This window comes from Tachyglossus aculeatus, chromosome 22 (assembly GCF_015852505.1).
Source record: "Tachyglossus aculeatus isolate mTacAcu1 chromosome 22, mTacAcu1.pri, whole genome shotgun sequence".
In the NCBI taxonomy this organism is placed as follows: domain Eukaryota; kingdom Metazoa; phylum Chordata; class Mammalia; order Monotremata; family Tachyglossidae; genus Tachyglossus; species Tachyglossus aculeatus.
In genome coordinates, this window is record NC_052087.1 from 29,077,289 (window position 1) to 29,097,336 (window position 20,048).

General features: G+C 44.0%; 1 protein-coding gene across 3 annotated transcripts in view; it reads right to left on the minus strand.

Annotated features, from left to right (window-relative positions):
* CKAP5 (cytoskeleton associated protein 5) overlaps nt 1-20,048 on the minus strand; it is a 98,926-nt gene that overhangs the window by 50,800 nt on the left and 28,078 nt on the right. For 2 of the 3 annotated variants that reach the window (XM_038764028.1, XM_038764029.1), the window contains exons 1-4: nt 6,740-6,796; nt 5,586-5,779; nt 4,412-4,618; nt 997-1,168 (exon numbers count right to left, since the gene is read on the minus strand). In XM_038764028.1, the coding sequence (XP_038619956.1) occupies nt 997-1,168; nt 4,412-4,618; nt 5,586-5,779; nt 6,740-6,796 (630 nt within the window). Of the gene's footprint in view, nt 1-996; nt 1,169-4,411; nt 4,619-5,585; nt 5,780-6,739; nt 6,832-20,048 lie in introns of those variants that run through there. The other variant, XM_038764026.1, reaches the window with a different exon arrangement.

The window sequence follows — 20,048 nt, forward strand, 5'->3', positions numbered from 1 at the left end:
CTAAGTAGTTCTGACCAAGTAATCTAAGAAAACAGGTCTACCTACAAAATATCCAGGTACATGGCGCGTCACTGTCAGCATCTGTTTGACCGACCCCCCCAACCAGAACCTGGGTTATGGAAGCTTGATTGATCCTAACTGAAATACGGAAGTTGAAATTACTTTAGTCATTTATATTTATCCCCTGACACATTAATACATTCAGTGGTTCCACGAAAATGTAACTTTAGGCTAAAATTTGTTATTCAGTGAACCACCTCAGAGGAAGTTAAAGAAGTGGCGTGGCTCAGTGGAAAGAGCCCGGGCTTGGGAATCAGAGGTCATAGGTTCGAATCCCGACTCTGCCACATGTCTGCTAGGGCAAGTCACTGAACTTCTCTGAGCCTCAGTTACCTCATCTGTAAAATGGGGATTAAGACTGTGAACCCCATGTGGGACAACCTGATGACCTTGTATTCCCCCCAGCATTTAGAACAGTGCTTCGCACATAGTAAGCGCTTAACAAATACAATCATTATCATTATTATTAAATCTAGGACCCATAACAGTTTAAAAGAGAGGTGGGCCACACATACTACCTGTGGCCACATCCCACCAACTCTGAGAAGCCCCCATGGCTCATTCCTGTCACGGAGGCAAGGAGCCACCTTTTGGCATGCCACCACCCTCAGTTCAGCGGCCCCTGGACTACAGACCACATCCTGGGCAGGTTGTGAGCCAGGAAGGAGCTGCAGTGGGCCAAGAAATGACTACCCTCTCAAGCTAAAGACCTTTCATTCCCCACCATCCGCCACTGCTCAGTTGCCCAGAAGCTAAAATAACCGCTCACCCCTGCTTTAAATGAGCACAGACCAAAAAAAAGGACAGCACTGTTATGTACTATTCTTGTGCACAGTGAAAGGCTGAAGGAAGATGGAAAAACAAAACAAAACAATGACAATAAAACAAACAACTCCCCCCCGCCCCCCGCAAAATCAAACTACCCCTATGCCTCACCTGGACAGAGTTAATATTCTGTAACGGGGGCCTCAGAGCATCCCGGATCCAGCGGTAAATCTCCACAGCAATTAGTTTGGCTTCATCTCGAACCGCCTTCTCCCGAGACTCAAAGAGCTTTGGCAATACTTTGATGATTGGCTTCAGCAAAATTATCTTTGAACCAAATTCGCTACAAGTTAAAGAGCACAATGGCACATTTATCCATCGCAGGTTTAACTCTTATCCCTCCAAAGAAGAATAATTAAGTACGACTCTGTATTAAGTGCACTGTGGGCAGGGAATGTGTCTACCATCTCTGTTGTACTCTCCTAAGCTCTTAGTACAGTACTCGGCACACAGTAAGCGCTCGATACCACTGACTGAAAAAATGGGTCACTCGAGCCATTTATAAAGAGCTAAGTTAACAGATGGTTTAGATACTTAAGCCAACACAAACACCTCTAGGATGAAGCAGCCACCTGGACCAATAAATATGCATTAGATTTGTATTCTACTCTTGTCTGTTTAAATCCACTTTGGGCAACCTCCCTGAACCGACGCGCACCCCCTTGGGTACACTCTAATTAGAAAAAAAATAAGCCACCATATTATATTAAGTCTCTTACATCAACAGATCATTTTTAGCTCCTGCTCTGGTGGATACGAGACAGAAAGGACTTAGGTGTCAAAGAAGAACTTCCAGATGGCAGTGACTAATAAAAATAATGAAACTGATTACAAAGGAGGGCTGTGGAATTTCCTTCCTGAGAGGGCATTAATAAAAAACACCCAAATGGATGAAAAATTGTTTGCTTATTATTTAGTAAGTTAAAAAAGCCTGGTAATCAGTCGTTGAGCGCTTACTGAAGACTAGGCAATGACTTAATATCTTAGTTATCAGGGTGATAAACAATGGAGTACATTGTGGCTTTTAGACTTCCCCCTTTTAGACTGTGAGCCCACTGTTGGGTAGGGACTGTCTCTATATGTTGCCAATTTGTACTTCCCAAGCGCTTAGTACAGTGTTCTGCACATAGCAAGCGCTCAATACGACTGATGATGATGATGATGATGATTGTGGCTGGTTGTGCAGTCTTCAACTCTGGAGACCTTTAAATACAGACAAGCAATTGCCCTGACTCAGTCATTTACTTGGCTAGGGGCAGGATGAAATGATTTCTTGAAGGCCTTAAAGGCCTATTATTTTACGATTCTAAGTTCTTCTTCTATGGGTTTGTGGCAGTGCTTTCCAAACTGCTCACCCGCTCTGCCCACCCCCACCCCTGAAAAAGAAAAGGCGGTTCCTTCGAGCTCTTATTATTCTAACAAGTCTATTTAATTTGCCTATTGACAATGCTTTTGTTGTTCAGTTCGGACTGCAGAGATATAGGTTGGTGAGCGGATGGGAAATGAGGGTTGAAACAGGAAAGCCCCACTGATCCCGTCTCAGCGTGAAAGGCATTTTAATCTTGCTGCCCAGGTAGGGGAAGTCTGAGAGCCTTTCCCAGCTGTACTTTATGGTCCTTCTACTATTAGTATGGAGTGGGGAAGCAGCATGGCCTATGGATACAGTAGGGGCTTGGGAGACGGAAGGACCTGGGTTCTACTCCCGGCTCTGCAACTTGTTATCTATGTGACCTTGGACAAGTCACTTAACTTCTCTGTGCCTCAGTTCCCTGTAAAAGTGTAAAAAGTGGGGATTAAGATCGTGAGCCCCACGTGACATGGACTGTATCCAACCTGATTATCTTGTATCTACCCCAGCACTTAGAACAGTGCCTGGCACATAGTAAAGCGCTTAAAAAAAACAACCCAACACCATTCTGATTATGGTTTGGGCCTCACTCCTTGGATACCCCCATCAATCGATGGTATTTACTGAGTGATTACAGTGTGCAGAGCACTGCACTAAGCGCTTGAGAGAGTACAATACAACAGAGTTGAAAGACATGTTTCCCTGCCCGCAATGAGCTTACAGGCTAGAATCGACATAAATAAAACTACAGCAGGATATGGAAATATGATTAGTGTATTCAGGAGTAAACAGGAACCTCATTTACGGTATTTAAAGCACAAGTTCCAAATATTACACCTTATAACCCCAGTGGATTTCATTCCTGCAAAGGATGGATAAATCATTCTAAACTTGATTAAAATCAGGAGCAAAAATCAAGACCAGAGATCAAAATTCTTGATTTAGTATGGGTCCTGTGGCACGTCACTTCTCCAAATCTGTAGAATGGGACGGGAACATCTTTAAACCATCCCCATGAGATTTTATGTTTTCAATATCCCACTTTCTATAGTGTTATAAAATAGGGAAATCTCACTAGAATCTAATGAAAGTTACCTATGGCCCAGGAGTTTCGTAATCTGAGTGAAAGGTGCTATAAAAATTAAAAATTCTGATTTGACAGACAAAAACGTTGGTGAGTTTGAGAAATCAGATATTTTCATATAGTTCCCTCAAGTGTAATTGCCAATATTTAAGGCACAAGCTAAGTCATAAGCAGAAGTCAGAAAGACTTCCTTTATGATACTACATTGTTCATTTAGGGTTGCTTTCCTCAGAAGCATCCCAAAGAGCTTCTATTGGATATTGGTCCCAGATTAGAGGGACTGCTAATACCAAACACATTAGCGGTTTGTCTAATTTGGAGTTCTACAGCACAGTCTTTCATTCCCAAAAAAGATGCTATTCATAAAAGAATTCACTGCCAGTTAGCAGTAAGTCCTAAGGTTTAGAATAGCTTATTATGCACTAGTGGGAATCATGTTCTGTTTTGCAGTTGGTATGTTCCCACTGAAAAACATCTGCTTTAGGGTGACATTAGACAACCATTTTAGCGCAAGGGACCACACACCAAACAAAGACATCCGCTTTGGCCAACTAAATGTTATTAAGCACCTTCAGTCACCACAATAGAACAAGTGAAATAATAATAATAATGTCGGTATTTGTTAAGAGCTTACTATGTGCCAAGCACTATTTTTAAGTGCTTGGGTAGATACAAGATAATCAGATTGTCCCACGTGGGCTCACAGTCTTCATCCCCATTTTACAGATGAGGTAACTGGGGCACAGAGAAGTTAAGTAACTTGCCCAAAGTCACACAGCTGACAAGAGAGTGCTGAGAAAAACTGCTCAACTGCTTCGTTTAAACAAAGAAGTTTTCCAGAAAGACACCAATTCAAACCCAGGAAGGGGACTAATTAGAACAACCCTCTTCATTTTATATCGAGAGATCTTAAGCCCAGGAAGTCTGACAAATGGACAGCCAAGGGTAAGCTCTTTTAAGTTTGAGAAACCCAAATCTGGAGAGAGATAGGAGATTATGGAATGATACATCAGGTGGTTTCCCGTTTCAGTTGAACTCTGGGATGCTGGTGTACTGTATTATCTTGGAGACTGAATGACAAAAAAAGGTCTTACCTTAGGGCTTTCCTCAGTGTCTCTATACAGGCTACTATGATTTTGGGGTTCTTATTGTCCAGGCCTTTCAAGAGTTCTTCTTGCACTGATTCCCCTTTCTCGATTTCTATGTACATTAAACAGATGTCTATGCCCAGCTCCTTAGCTCTGGCTTTAGGTTGGTTGAATACCTTATTTACAACCCCCGAAACAACTTCTCCTGTAGTCCTGAAAGAGAGGACAGTATTTTAGGCTACTGAAAGGACTGAGCAAAACACACTCACAAACTGAAAGCACTTGTCAGTAATTTGGAAGTTGAGCCAAAAGCATAGCTCACTCTTTAGGATGAAAGCACCACATAGCTAACTGCTCATCTCTCCATTCATTTTTACCTTCACGACGACGTACGCTTTCTATTAAACTATGAATACAATAACCTCCAAACGAGGCAGAAAGACATCGGAAGAATCAAATTGCAAGTTAGAAAACACGTCATTTTACGCATCCTTAGTGCAAATATTTCTTGAAGGGAGGGGTAGCGTTGTATTAAAACTGACTCTTAGGGCTTACAACTTCCACGCTGACAGACTCACTGGCTCTGCCCTCCCATCTGCCCACTTCCACTAGACTCTACTGACCTCTTTCGCTACGCACACCCTTCTCAGTCACTCACCAGCATGGATGTACGACGATTCATCTTAAATACCATTTCATCTCTAATCTCACCAGTGCAAACTGACCACTTTCCGACCACAAACTTCTTCCCTATTGCTCAAATTCAGTCCTCATCCCTGACCGTGACCTCTGGGCTCCAATCTGGGCTAGCCGGAGGGGATCGATGCACATCTCCTGGATTCCCTGCTGTGAAAGAGCATGCCCCTCCCCACCAATCTCAAATCCCTCGCCCCCTGTCCCTCTCGCACTTCCAAACCCAGGTCACACCAGCACCTGAAGTTGTTAGTCTGAAACCCCACTGACTTCTAAAGATGTTCAAACTGGACAGCCATCCAGAAACATGCACATATTGCCATTTACGTACTTATCTACCAACTCTATAGTACTGCTCTCTTCCAAGCGTTTAGAGTACCGTGCTCTGCACAGAGTAGGTGATCAAGGATCACTGATTAGACAGACATATTAACCGACCTGGTCCTAGAAAGAGACCCTTACTTTATATGACAGGCAGATTACTTACTTTCCTGCTACGTGAGCGTTTTCAACATAGGAAAGGGCGGCTTCTAATCCCTTCAACTGAACCACTGCGTTGGAGTCAGTCACGAATTTTTTAATCAATCCTAAGTATTTGGACCACTCTGGGCTCTTTTCATCTCTTATTTTCTGGAAAATCTTCAGGGCTTCTTCATATCCACTTAATCTGGCTTTCCATAACTAGAACAGAAAACACACTTAGGAGCATATTTTGAAGAACACGGATGTCTCCTCATTCAGTTTGCGATGAACTGCTTGTGACCATTCCCCGCGACTTGATCTGTCCATAGGACACTAGAACTAGAAACAGCAGGAATACAATCAGTCCATGCTGAGGTGTACTACGAGAGAATATGAAATAAATCTGCCAAAGTCCTCCACGCCGATGTCTGTTCATTTTAATGGCACCATGAAAAACTCATGAAGCCCTCAATTTAAAGCCTGCGTTAGGTATGAAGAAATGGGAGTTGATTTAAAACGGCCAAGTGCCCGCTGTTGCCTCTTTTCTTTATAGGATTCACACTGTGTCAGCTCCAAGAGTGGGAAATCACCCTGCTGAGGCCGCCTTTAATGTAGGCAGTAAAATGATGTTTGTCCACTGCCAACCAGCTTCACACAACTACATGTGTTAATTTTTAATCAGAAATTCACTTGCTATAGCCCTTAAGTTCAGACTCATTACTGAGTTCAACAGAGTACAAGGATTTAACTGAAGGAAAAGAATTGCCAGAGATGGGTGCCAGGTGTACTTAAAGTGATCCGAAGAGGAATTCAGAGTCAAGCTACCTACAGCAAACAGAAGCTAATTACCTATGCATACTAATGGACATACTATTTGCCTTAACTGGCGAGAAAACTGAATTGTGTAGGGACACCAACATTTCTGCAAGGGGAAAAGATTGCCCTTTATCACACTGCGCAATATTTCTCTGAGCTTTTAAAAATAGCCCTCTAGAAACCAAATTTTCAAAAAAGGATGTTGGAAACGGAGATGGGAAGTACAGCACTGGCCTGTTAAGACAAAAGTCTTCCTTAAGCAGCAGTTTTTTTCATGAAATGCCTACATAGACATGTCATCTGGAGCCTCCCAAAACGGACAGAGCAAGCAACAAGCCGCAGCACACAGCTAAAAGGTCTCACCTTGTGTTCACATTTCTGATCAACCGATAATTTCAACCACTCGCTGTCGTCTCCCATTCTGCTTCTGGTTTTTTCTCAATATTTGGTTATTCCTGATCAGGAAAAAAGAAGCATCTATTAGCACTACCAAAAATTCAGCCTCTTTAAAGCTCTATTTTACAGGTACAGCATACCCACAAACATAACACAAAAACAACACAAAGATAACGTCAAATACCAAGTCAAATACTTGTTCATTCCCTTAGTCCTGCAGCTAATTAGGTAGTGAAGACCTAATTTACACAGGAGATTGAACAATTACAGAATAGAATGTCTGTAATTTATCATTTCCTCAAAGGAGCCTTTCAACACCTCTAAAAATCTGAGGGAGAAAGAAAAAAAAATCAGAGCAGGAGAATTACCTACCCCAGTTATATGGATATTTTTAAAAAAAGATTTGTTTTTTGTTGCCAATTTTTACTTCCCAAGCGCTTAGTACAGTGCTCTGCACATAGTAAGCGCTCAATAAATGCGATTGATGATGATTTAAGAATATGACTCAGAAAGTTGCAATTTTCAGGTTTATTAAACCAAAAGTTACTCAAACCTAAAAGTCTGCGGCATGAACTTGTTACTATAGCACCTCAAATCATCTGGACTCTTTAATGGTGAAAAGTCAAACAACTGTTAAGTCAGTCAAATAAATTAATGGCCATACGCTCACCCACAACACTTTGTTAAATTATTTCCCTATAAATAAGGTATCAAATCCCTATAATGGTCTCAATTTTAAAGGTTTTTGAAATGAAAAGCCTTAGCTTGATCTCAATTTTTACACGGCCACCTAATTCCCTGGTGGCTCCAGGAATAACAGCATTAAAGCCATGTGGTCTGAAGGACGCTCATCTGGATTTAGGAACTATGGGGCTCACTGACCCCGATAATTAAGTGGAGGCATTTAGAAGATCCATTTTTTCTGGTGAAAATGGAAGAACAGAACTAGGGCTTCAGCCATCGCAAGGGGGGTAGGTGAACGCTAGAGCAGTGGTGACAATCTTGTTCTATACACAAGAGCCAAAAAAAAAGGAAACACTTGAGTAGTTTGGTGTACCAAGAGACAATCTTACACCGTAAACACCCATTAAATATGGCTTCCTTCACCGTGAAGCTGATGGTTTGAAATACTTCATTCCCCCCACTCCACCCCCACATCCCAAACTTGCCGGGAATGCCTACGCCGACTGAATCCCCTCTTCCCATCGGGGGCCCAGGGCAACTCTGTTTAACGAGGGCCCCCATGTGACTCGTGACTTCATTCCATTATGCTGAGCATGGCGTAGGATGACATAATTGCAATGTGTAAGTGCTTCATGGCAACAGCCAGTGTTGCCAGCGAGGGAGGGGAGGGAATTAAAAGGAAGAGGATGGGGAAGGAACTAACGTCTGCCAGGGGTGGCCCAGGATGCTGCCACTCCCTTCTCCGGCAGCGGGGCGAGCCACCTGGCTCCTCCAGGAGAGGACAGGAGCCCCTTCCCTCCCTCCCTCCCCAAGGAAGTCTCTGGAGATGGCCGGGTCTGCGGCAAAGTCTCCGGAGATGGCCGGGTCCAGTTCTCCCTAGCTCGGAAAAGGGCATGGTCCATCCGTCCATCCCTCCCCTCCCCACAGCCAGCAGGTGGGAAAGGGTTTTCCGGTGCCGCATGCGGGTAGCTAAGACCTGCTCCTGCCTGCTGCAGAGCCCAGGGAACTACTTCCCCCCCGCTACACCGATTCTTAGCTTGATGCTCTGAGCGACAGTTAGAGCCTCGTCTCCGACTCTGACCGGAGAGCCACAGTTATTCCACGAAGAGCCTGATGTGGCTCTCAAGCCACAGGCGGCATATTTTGGCACTAGCAGAGTCTAATGTGGAAGTTTTGAAGCCTGCACTCATGTTTCCTGATGTACAAGTCTGCGTACATGCTCAACATACTTGCGCGCACACACAATTGGCATTTTTGAACACCTATCACTAGGTGCTTATGGAATTTCAACATAAAGAAGACACAGGCTCCTTGCCTTCAAGGAGTTTACAATCCAGTAAGGGAAGATAAACTATTTGCAAATAGTGGGGACAGAAGGAAAAACATGGACACAACGGGAAGTGGCATAAGTAGAATAAGAGTGAATAACTTTTCATAAGTATGTACATAGGTGTTAAGGATAGGAATAAAATACATCAATACCAGGTGCACGGGAGAGTACAAGAGATGACATAATCCCTACTCACAAAGAGTTTACACTCTGTCTGAGGAAACAGACAAAAAATCATTAGAAATAGGAGGGAGAAATGCCCCCAAAATGTGCAGCAATACATAAAAAGTTGCTATGAGAGGCAGTGAGTGCAAAAATGCTGAGATACTAGTAGGAAGGATATCACCTAGGGAGAAGAAAACAGGATATTTTTCCTGGATGGGTAGGATTTCAGAGGCTTCTGAATTTGGGGAGGGCTGAGGTCCAGCAGGTTTCAGAGAGGGAGGGAGATCCAGGCAGGATGAAGGGTGGGAGCCGGGGGTCAAAGGAAAGAGAGTCCAAAATGAGGCACAGTGAGAAGGTAAGCCTGAGAATAAAGGAGAATGGGAGCCGGGGGGTGAGGCAGTAGAAGAGTTTATAGGTGAGAGGGATGACGGAAAGCCAGTGATCAGGAGTTTCTATCTGATGTGAGGATCGATGGGTATCAGTTTGAGATTTCTGAACAGTGAAGAGATGTGTAGAGAGCAAAGTTTTAGAAAGATGATCTGAGCAGAGTGAAACCTGAAGAGGGGAGGGGCTGGAAGCAGAGAGACCAGTGAAGAGGCTGATAAGATAGTCAAACCGTTACAAGTGAAGCACCTGGCCCAGGGTAATGGCCATTTGGATAGACGGGAAAGGGCAGATCTAGAAAACGTTGGAGGGTTTAGCAACAAAATGGATATGAGAGCTAAAAAAAAAAAAAGTGAGGAATCAGGGATAATGCAAAGGCTTGGAAACAGGGAGATGATGATGTTGCCAATGGTGTTGGGAAAATTAGGTGAGGACTGGAGGTGGCAATGGGACATCCACAGGGAGAAGTTGTTTGGGAAAAGTTAACGCAAGATTGCAGGTTGGAACAGAGATCGGGGCTAAGCAAGAGATTTGGGAATCACCCACGGGAGCCGATGAGGTCCCCGAGGGAGTAAGTATAAAGTGAGCCGGGTAGGGGATCCAGAATTGCGTCTTGAGGGACACCCACGGTTAAGAGCAGAGATGTGGAAGATGAACCACCAAAAAGACAGAGCAGTCAGAGAGTTGGGATGACAAACTAAGAAAGAAGTGTGTTGGTGAAGCCAATATGAGAAAGGCATACCAGGAGGAGGACCGCATGCAGAGGCATAGCCATTCCATTCCTAGCTCGGGCAGTGGCTAGTGAGTGGAAGGCAATCTGCTAAAAGTCAAAACTCACCTGTGCTGGGCAGCAGCGGCATGGGAGAGCCGAGGGCGAAGACTCAAGTTTACTGCATGGAAGGAGGCAATGGTAAACCACTTCCGTATTTTTAACCAAGAAAATTTTATGGATACACTACCAGAATGATTGCAGATGGAGGTGGGGCGTTCTGGAAGAGCTGAGTCCATGGCATCGCTAGGGGTCGAAGATGACTCCATGGAATAATAATAATAATGGCATTTATTAAGCGCTTACTATGTGCAAAGCACTGTTCTAAGCGCTGGGGAGCTAACAATGTGATTAGGTTGTCCCACAGGGGGCTCACAGTCTTAATCTCCATTTTACAGATGAGGTAACTGAGGCACAGAGAAGTGAAGTGACTTGCCCAAAGTCACACAGCTGGCAAGTGGCCGAGTTGGGATTTGAACCCATGACCTCTGACTCCAAAGCCCGTGCTCTTTCCACTGAGCCATGCTGCTTCTCAAAGGCAGTTGAGAGGTGACGGAAGAATAGGATAAAGACAATTAACACTGGCAAGGAGATCACTGGTGACTTTGGAGAATACAGGAAAGCCAGACCACAGTGTGTCAAAAATAACAGTATTAAGCACTTACTATGTGCCAGGCACTGTACTAAGCGCTGGGGTGGATACAAACAAATCAAGTTGGATACGGACCCTGTCCCAGGTGGAGCTCAGTCTCAATCTCCATTTTACCGATGAGGTAACAGGGACAGAGAAGTGAAGTGACTTGCCCAAGGTCACACGGGAGACAGGTGACGGAGCCAGGATTAGAACCTATGACCTTCTGACCCCCCCCAGGCCCCTCCACTACGCCCGGGCTGAGTTGAAAGAGAGGAGGTGGGAGTCCAATCGGTTTGAGAGAAGACTTTTAGAACAGGCAAGACTTGAGCATAGTTGAAGGTAAGGAAATGGAACCGCAAGGGAGTGATTGACCAAAGACGGCAGTTAGGGAGGGGAAAAGGGGGGGCAAATATTTTTAGACGATGAACGTGGCAGATTTGAAAGCAGGCAGACCTCTTGGGAGATGACTCGGAAGGATGAGAGAGGGGATACAGGGGAAGGAGGGAATGGAGGAGAGGAGGGATCATCAGGAACAGCACGGCTACTGAAGTCGCTGAGGATCAATGAAGAAAAGGTATCAAAAATTTTGCTCAGAAAGGTTCAAATGGGGGGCCGGTGATAAATGACTTGCAAGCAGCGTGGCTCAGGGGAAAGAGCCTGGGCTTTGGAGTCACAGGTTATGGGTTCAAATCCCGGCTCCACCAACTGTCAGCTGTGTGACTTTGGGCAAGTCACTTCACTTCTCTGTTCCCTCATCTGTAAAATGGGGTTGAAGACTGTGAACCCCACGTGGGACAACCTGATCACCTTGTATCCCCCCCAGCGCTTAGAACAGTGCTTTGCACATAGTAAGTGCTTAACAAATACCATTACAAAAAAAATAACAACTGATAGCAATGACAGGTGGCAATATTATTATGATATTTGTAAAGCGCTTACTATGTGCCAAGCACTGGGATAGGTACAAGGTAATCAGGTTGTCCGCTGTAGGGCTCACAGTCTTCATACCTGTTTTACAGACGAGCGAACAGGCACAGAGAAGCTAAATGACTTGCCCAAGGTCACACAGCAGACAAGTGGCGGAGGCGGGATTAGAACCCACATCCTCTGACTTCCCAAGCCTGTGTTCTTTCCACTAATAATAATTATGGCATTTATTAAGCGCTTACTATGTGCAAAGCACTGTTCTAAGCGCTGGGGAGGTTACAAGGTGATCAGGTTGTCCCCGGGGGGCTCACGGTCTTCATCCCCATTTTACAGATGAGGTAACTGAGGCCCAGGGAAGTGAAGTGTCTTGCCCAAAGTCACACAGCTGACAAGTGATGGAGCCGGGATTTGAACCCATGACCTCTGACTCCAAAGCCCGGGCTCTTTCCACTGAGCCACACTGCTTCTCCGCTTCTGCAACAGTGAACGATGCGGACCTCAAAGGAACAGAAAGTGAGGACGGGAGCGGGTGAGGGGTGATGGTGCAGAAGTAGCGTGGCTCAGTGGAAACAGCCCGGGCTTGGGAATCGGAGGCCGTGGGTTCGAATCCCAGCTCCACCGCTGGTCAGCTGTGTGACTCTGGGCAAGTCACTTCACTTCTCTGTGCCTCAGTTACCTCATCTGTAAAATGGGAATAAAGACCGCGAGCCCCACGTGGGACAACCTGATTACCGTGAATCTACCCCAGGGCTTAGAACAGTGCTTGGCACGTAGTAAGTGCTTAACAAATACCATGATAATAATAATTATTATTATTATTAAGCAGCACTGTAAGGTGAGGAACAGGCTGACATCTCCGCCGTCCCTATGAGTCACATCTCAGGGTTCCACTGGCCACCTTCCCACGGGACTGTAGGCTTGGGGAACGGCTCAATGGGCCTGAAATAACTGGATGCAATGCAGAAGAAGTGTGGGGTGGCCGCGAGAGGAGAACAGGGATACTTCCCAAGCGCTTAGTACAGTGCTCTGCACACAGTAAGCGCTCAATAAATACGATTGATGATGATGGTGAGGGAGGGACATTGTCAAGTCCCCGGTCTTGAGTGAGCACAACTTCTACAGGTGCTTCGGAGGGCTGGATGTTGGGCGGACATCATTCCCCACGGGTATACATTTGCGGGGAGGCAGTGCGGTGGAGGGGAAAGCGCACGGCACTGGAAGCTGGAGGATCTGGGTTCTAGTCCTGCCTGCTGGGAGATCTTGGGCAAGTTACGAACTTTTCTACAGCCCTCAAGATTACACCTAGTGAGCCCTTAACTAAAACACCATAATTATAATTATTATTTGGATCTATACCCGCTCACCTCGTTCGAGATTAACATTAGAGATCCTCACTACAAAGATGGCATCTTCAAGACATCGGAAGACCAGTTCCGCGATCCTCTGAGGATCTGTGAGCCCACTGTTTAGACTTTTAGACTGTGAGCCCACTGTTGGGTAGGGACTGTCTCTATGTGTTGCCAATTTGTACTTCCCAAGCGCTTAGTACAGTGCTCTGCACATAGTAAGCGCTCAATAAATACGATTGATGATGATGAGGAGATCGCCGCGAAGTAGCGTTTCCCTATCGGCTCTTCCCAGGTGAGACCACAGCCCACAGGAGGATGGGCTGCTCAGTTGCCTTCGGTGCCTTCCTTAACACACAGACCCTGGGAAAAGGCCAGCAGATTTTGAGGATGCCACCACGATCAACGTCTCCACGCGCTCGATAAATTCCCTTGCCCGAGTCATCGATCTTCAACGAGAAAGAGGAGCGGGCTGACTGCAAAGACTCTCCTGGGACCTCCCGGTTCTCCGGCACTGGCCAGATCCTAACCAAGAATCCTCCTGGCCTGATGACTGAAAACATTATTAACCGTGCCGTCCCAGAATCACAACGCAGCCTGATTCCCGTAGGGCACGGCAGCTCTGACCTTGGCCGCACACCAGATCCAGGAGAAATGAAGGATCGGCATTAAGGCAACTCTCTACGGTAGACCCGACAAAAGCAGCCGACGCCATCGATAGACCCTTTCTCCAGCAACTACCGAAAAAAACCCGGCCTCTCGGAACGATGTTTAATTATTCCCCGAGGACCTGGCTGGCAGAATTATTGGAATTAGTATGTCAGAATTATTGGAGGCAAACGATCCACTACTATTCATCCCATGCCACGTGTAAATAAGATCCACTACTATTCATCCCATGCCACGTGTAAATAAAAGCTCTGGAAGATGGTGTCAAAATCAAATCTGATCCTTGGGAAAACTTTTAGTTTAACGGGCTGAGCGCATCATCCGAAGCCCTTGAGAATGGCTCCTGCCGGATCTCCTATAGGCTAAATGGCTATGGGGCTTGAAATCTTAATCACCATTTGACAGCTGATTCTTCTCATGGTCAGAGCGAACAAGGTTTATGGATGAAAATCCCATTCTTTCCAGAATTAAGGGTTTCAGGAAGCACAAGTGCAATGGTAGGGAATCTGTGCTTGTCAGGGCCTTAGAATCAGTTTAAAGTGCTTTTCTTTGCCACTGGGAACGTGTTGGAACAAAACAAAATAAACCTTGCAAAATATCTCTTTTGTATTCTGGATAACGAATCTATCGTCTGGGTGAAAGAGCATGGGATTTGACTGCATTTTGGTAAATCAGTACATGTTTAATAGTAAATAGTATTAATTTTGTGTTCAATATCCAATATGAAAAATAATTAGATTTTAGTGACGTGAAAATTTCCAAAATTTGCTAAACTAGTATTGCCTTTTCACAAAAGCCAATCCTTATGCCCTTATACACTCTCCGCTGCTCTCTCCACCCAAATTCCCGTATTTGCGGGTATTAAGGCAACCTTAATTAAGGTAACATTCTCCTTGGGAATCAGGAGATCTAAGGGCCAGTCCCAGCTCTGCTACTGGCCTCCTCCGTGACCCAGGGCAAGTCACTTAACCTCTCTGGACCTCAATTTCCTCCCCTGTAAAATGGGGATCAGCTTTCTGCCTCTCCTTAATAATAATGGCATTTATTAAGCGCTTACTATGTGCAATGCACTGTTCTAAGCTATGGGTAGGTTATAAGGTGATCAGGTTGTCCCACGGGGGGCTCTTAATCCCCATTTTACAGCTGAGGTAACTGAGGCACAGAGAAGTTAAGTGACTTGCCCGAAGTCACACAGCTGACAAATGGCGGAGCCGGGATTTGAACCCATGACCTCTGACTCCAAAGCTCTTTCCACTGAGCCACGCTGCTTCTCCCTACCACTTAGGTTGTGTGAGGGACAGGGACTGTCTGATTATCTTGCCTCTGGGCTTAGCACCCAGTAAGCACTTATTTTTTTTTATAATGGCATTTATTAAGCGCTTACTCTGTGCAAAGCACTGTTCTAAGCGCTGGGGAGGTTACAAGGTGATCAGGTTGTCCCTCGTGGGGCTCACAGATTTAATCCCCATTTTCCAGATGAGGTAACTGAGGCACAGAGAAGTTAAGTGACTTGCCCAAAGTCACACAGCTGAAAATTGGTGGAGCCGGGATTTGAACCCAGGACGTCTGACTCCAAAGCCCGTGCTCTTTCCTACTGAGCCACGCTGCTTATTATCAAAGTAATGAAAAAATACAGGAATTCACAAAAATGAAACAGTGTTTATCCCGGGGTACAACTTAATTTTCTTGAGGAAAAAATGACAAACAAAACCACCATCCCCCACCGCCTCAAATTTGCAAAAAGTTACAAACTTTCCCAGAAGGACATTATGTAATTTTGTCCAATCCCTTGTCAACACTGTAACACTTTCTCTTACAGCGGAAATTATTTTTTTTTTTTTAGGATTTTCCCTGATTTTCCCAAACTTCTATCCTCAGGGCCTTTTTGTTTTTAAAGTTGGGGTTCCCCTTTGTCTCCCCAAAATGAAATACATTTTAAATGAACTTTTTCACTGCCCAAAAGGAATAGATGATTTCAAGCCAAACTTTTGTTGATTTTGCCACTTGGTGCGTTGCACCGGAATTTCCTTGTGGACTCTGTTACACTACTCTCCCTAGCCCTTAGTACAGTGCTCTGCACACAGAAAGGGCTCAAATATGATTCATTCATTCATTCAATTGTATCTATTAAGCACTTACTGTGTGCAGAGCACTGTACTAAGCGCTTGGGAAGTACAAGTTGGCAACATATAGAGATGGTCTCTACCCAACAAAACAAAACGATTGATTGATGCACTGTCCAAACCTTTCCTGTTATCAGCGGAATCAAACGTTTATTTTAGACTCTGATACCTGGAAAATTTGGTCATTTTAAAATGTCCATGTTTTTCTTGGGAGATTTCCCTTTTCCCCACTTTGACAATCATCTGAGGTTTCCTTGGGCACTGCCACCCAAAGTTAGTTTTTCTCTTGCGATGGTCTTGGTTCAATAAGGCAAGACTCTTATTTGGTTATTTTAAGTTTTGGAGTGTTTAACTTGAGCAAGGCTACCTTACCACCATGATGCCCACTGAAAGAGATCTGCAATTTTTAGCCATTTGCAAATGCCAGAAAGGAATATTACAGCAGTTCATGCCATGCAGGTGAGTGTCAAATAATAATAATAATAATAGTAATTTTGGTATTTGTTAAGCGCTTACTACATGCAAAGCACTGTTCTAAGCGCTGGGGTGATCAGGTTGTTCCATATGGGGCTCACAATCTTAATCCCCATTTTACAGAGGAGGTAACTGGTCCAGAGAAGTGAAGCGACTTGCCCAAAGTCACACAGCTGACAAGCGACGGAGCCGGGATTTGAACCCATGACCTCTGACTCCAAAGCCCGGGCTCTTTCCACTGAGCCACACTGCTTCCCCTAAATAAGACACCCTCCTTCCAATTTTCCCTAATTGACTTGTTTTAAAAAACTCAGTAACTGCTCTCAAGCTATGGTTTTGTGGGGGTTTTTTAAGCCCCCATCCCAAACAACCATAGCCTAAGAATCAAGTGATGCGTACGGCTATAATAAAGAGTTTGTCCACAAATACGGGAATTTGGGTGGACAGAGCAGCGGAGAGTGTGTAAGGGCATAAGGATTGGCTTTTGTGAAAAGGCAATACTAGTTTAGCAAATTTTGGAAATTTTCACACCACTAAAATCTATTTTTCATATTGGATACTTGAACACAAAATTAATACTATTTACTATTAAACATGGACTGATTTACCAAAATGCAGTCAAAAACACAAAGATACAGAACACATAAAGAAGGGAGTCAAAGCCTCAATATTCTGAATAGTGGCTGGTATATTTTCCTATTAAGCTTTTGTTCTGCCCTGGGCTTGTACACTTTATAAAAATAAGGATAATGCCATTCAGTTGTATTTCTCTAGGAACAGTTAAAAAAAACCCACAAACCATTTGAAGTGCTCTTGCCTCCCTCAGATACTTTTGAAGTTTTAAGGAACCAATAAGTTTCCTCTTGAAAATTTAATAGCGGTCTATGCAAGAATCATGAAAACTTTTCAATATCTACACTGTACTTAAATTTGCAGGCAATCGTAATTATTGAGTGCTTACTGTGTGCAGAGCACTGTACTAAGCACTTGGGAGAGCACGACACAACAGAGCCGGTATATACGTTCCCTGCCCACAAGGAACTTTTGGTCTAGAGGAGGAGCAAGGGGGAAATTATTTGCTGATTGAGTTACAATGAGGTGAATACGGCCGCTGAATTTCTGCCCTCCAAGTTCAGTGAAATTAGCAGAAAAGTTCACACAATCTGACCAATCTTTCATCTGCTCACTCCATTCATTCATTCAATCATATTTATTGAGCGCTTATTGTGTGCAGAGCACTGCACTAAACGCTTGGGAAGTCCAAGTTGGCAACATCTAAAGACAGTCCCTACCCAACAGCGGGCTCACAGTCTAGAAGGGGGAGACAGACAACAAAACATAGTAACCAAATAAAATAAATAGAATAAATATGTACAAATAAAATAGAGTAATAAATACGTACAAACATATATACATATATACAGGTGCTGTGGGGAGGGGAAGGAGGACTCTATGTTCCTCTCCCCCCACTGACTCTTCACTTAAGCATTTGGGAGGGGGAGACAGACAACAAAACAAAACATAGTAACCAAATAAAATAAATAGAATAAATATGTACAAATAAAATAGAGTAATAAATACGTACAAACATATATACACATATACAGGTGCTGTGGGGAGGGGAAGGAGGACTCTATGTTCCTCTCCCCCCACTGACTCTTCACCTAAGCATTTGGGAGGGGGAGACAGACAACAAAACATATTAACCAAATAAAATAAATAGAATAAATATGTACAAATAAAATAGAGTAATAAATACGTACAAACATATATACATACATACAGGTGCTGTGGGGAGGGGAAGGAGGACTCTATGTTCCTCTCCCCCCACTGACTCTTCACCTAAGCATTTGGGAGGGGGAGACAGACAACAAAACATATTAACCAAATAAAATAAATAGAATAAACATGTACAAATAAAATAGAGTAATAAATACGTACAAACATATACACATATATACAGGTGCTGTGGGGAGGGGAAGGAGGACTCTATGTTCCTCTCCCCCCACTGACTCTTCACCTAAGCATTTGGGAGGGGGGAGACAGACAACAAAACAAAACATATTAACCAAATAAAATAGAATAAATATGTACAAATAAAATAGAGCAATAAATACGTACAAACATATACACATATATACAGGTGCTGTGGGGAGGGGAAGGAGGACTCTATGTTCCTCTCCCCACACTGACTCTTCACCTAAGCATTTGGGAGGGGGAGACAGACAACAAAACATATTAACCAAATAAAGTAAATAGAATAAATATGTACAAATAAAATAGAGTAATAAATACGTACAAACATATATACAGGTGCTGTGGGGAGGGGAAAGAGGGACTCTATGTTCCTCTCCCCCCACTGACTCTTCACCTAAGCATTTGGGTACTGTCACCTCCACCCTGGTGACACTTATGGACAGTGACAAACTCCACTGCTTTTCCCCACCCAGCACCCGTCTCTCCCAGGAGTTGTAACCTCCCTGAGGGCAGGGATCACATCTAATAACTTATTCTATTTATTTTATTAATATGTTTTGTTCTCTGTCTCCCCCTTCTAGATTGTGAGCCCACTGTCGGGTAGGGACCGTCTCTAGATGTTGCCAACTTGGACTTCCCAAGCGCTTAGTACAGTGCTCTGCACACAGTAAGCGCTCAATACGACTGAATGAATGAATGAACTTATTCTCTGAAGCACTTAAACAGTGCTCTGCAGAGAGAAAGCACTCAATAGCCACTACTGATCGATCGAACTAATCATCCCTTCTAGACTGTGAGCCCGTTGTTGGGAAGGGATTGTCTCTATCTGTTGCCGAATTGTACTTTCCAAGCGCTTAGTACAGTGCTCCGCACACAGTAAGCGCTCAATAAATACGATTGAATGAATGAATTAATGATTTATTTATTGTTTTTATTTATTTATCTATCTATTTATTATTACTCTATTTATTTATTACTCTATTTTTTAATTACTCTATTTATTTATTATTACTGTATTTGTTACTCTATTTATTTATTACTCTATTACTCTATTTATTACTCTATTTATTTATTTATTACTCTATTATTTATTTATTTATTTTACTTGTACATATCTATTCTATTTATTTTATTTTGTTAGTATGTTTGGTTTTGTTCTCTGTCTCCCCATTTTAGACTGTAAGCCCAATGTTGGGTAGGGACTGTCTCTATATCTTGCCAATTTGTACTTCCCAAGCGCATAGTACAGTTCCTGCACATAGTAAGCGCTCAATAAATAAGATTGATGATGATGATCCCTTTTAACTCTTGGGAGTCAAACACCAATGGCACTCGCTTGGAAAAAGATCCATTTCATGCCCCCAAATTAAGTGCACATTCTTTCCCCACGCTCGGTCCAGAATTCTGCCCACTGCAAGTGCTCAATACTATCTGTACTAATTATCAACGTGACCAACTTTTTAAAGAGCTCTGTAGAATACAACTGTCCTTGCCCCGCCACCCCACCCAAGTCCACCCTCAAGTTTATATTTAAGGAAACAAAGCTCAAAGACAGTAGTCCCAGTCTAGGCTTGAGCTGGCCTAAATGTGGCCACTGTGGCCCACCTCCATCAGGGGAGAAGGGGGCGGCCCCTCGAGGGTGGCACCAGCGGCTCTGGTGTCAAAGGACCGGCATGATGCTCCCACCCGTTAAAAAGACATGTTCCAGTCAAGGGTTTCGCCACCTTCGCTCTCAGAACCCCTTACGGACTTTCATTTAGTTAAGGAACGGTTTGGTTTTTTTTAATAATGGCA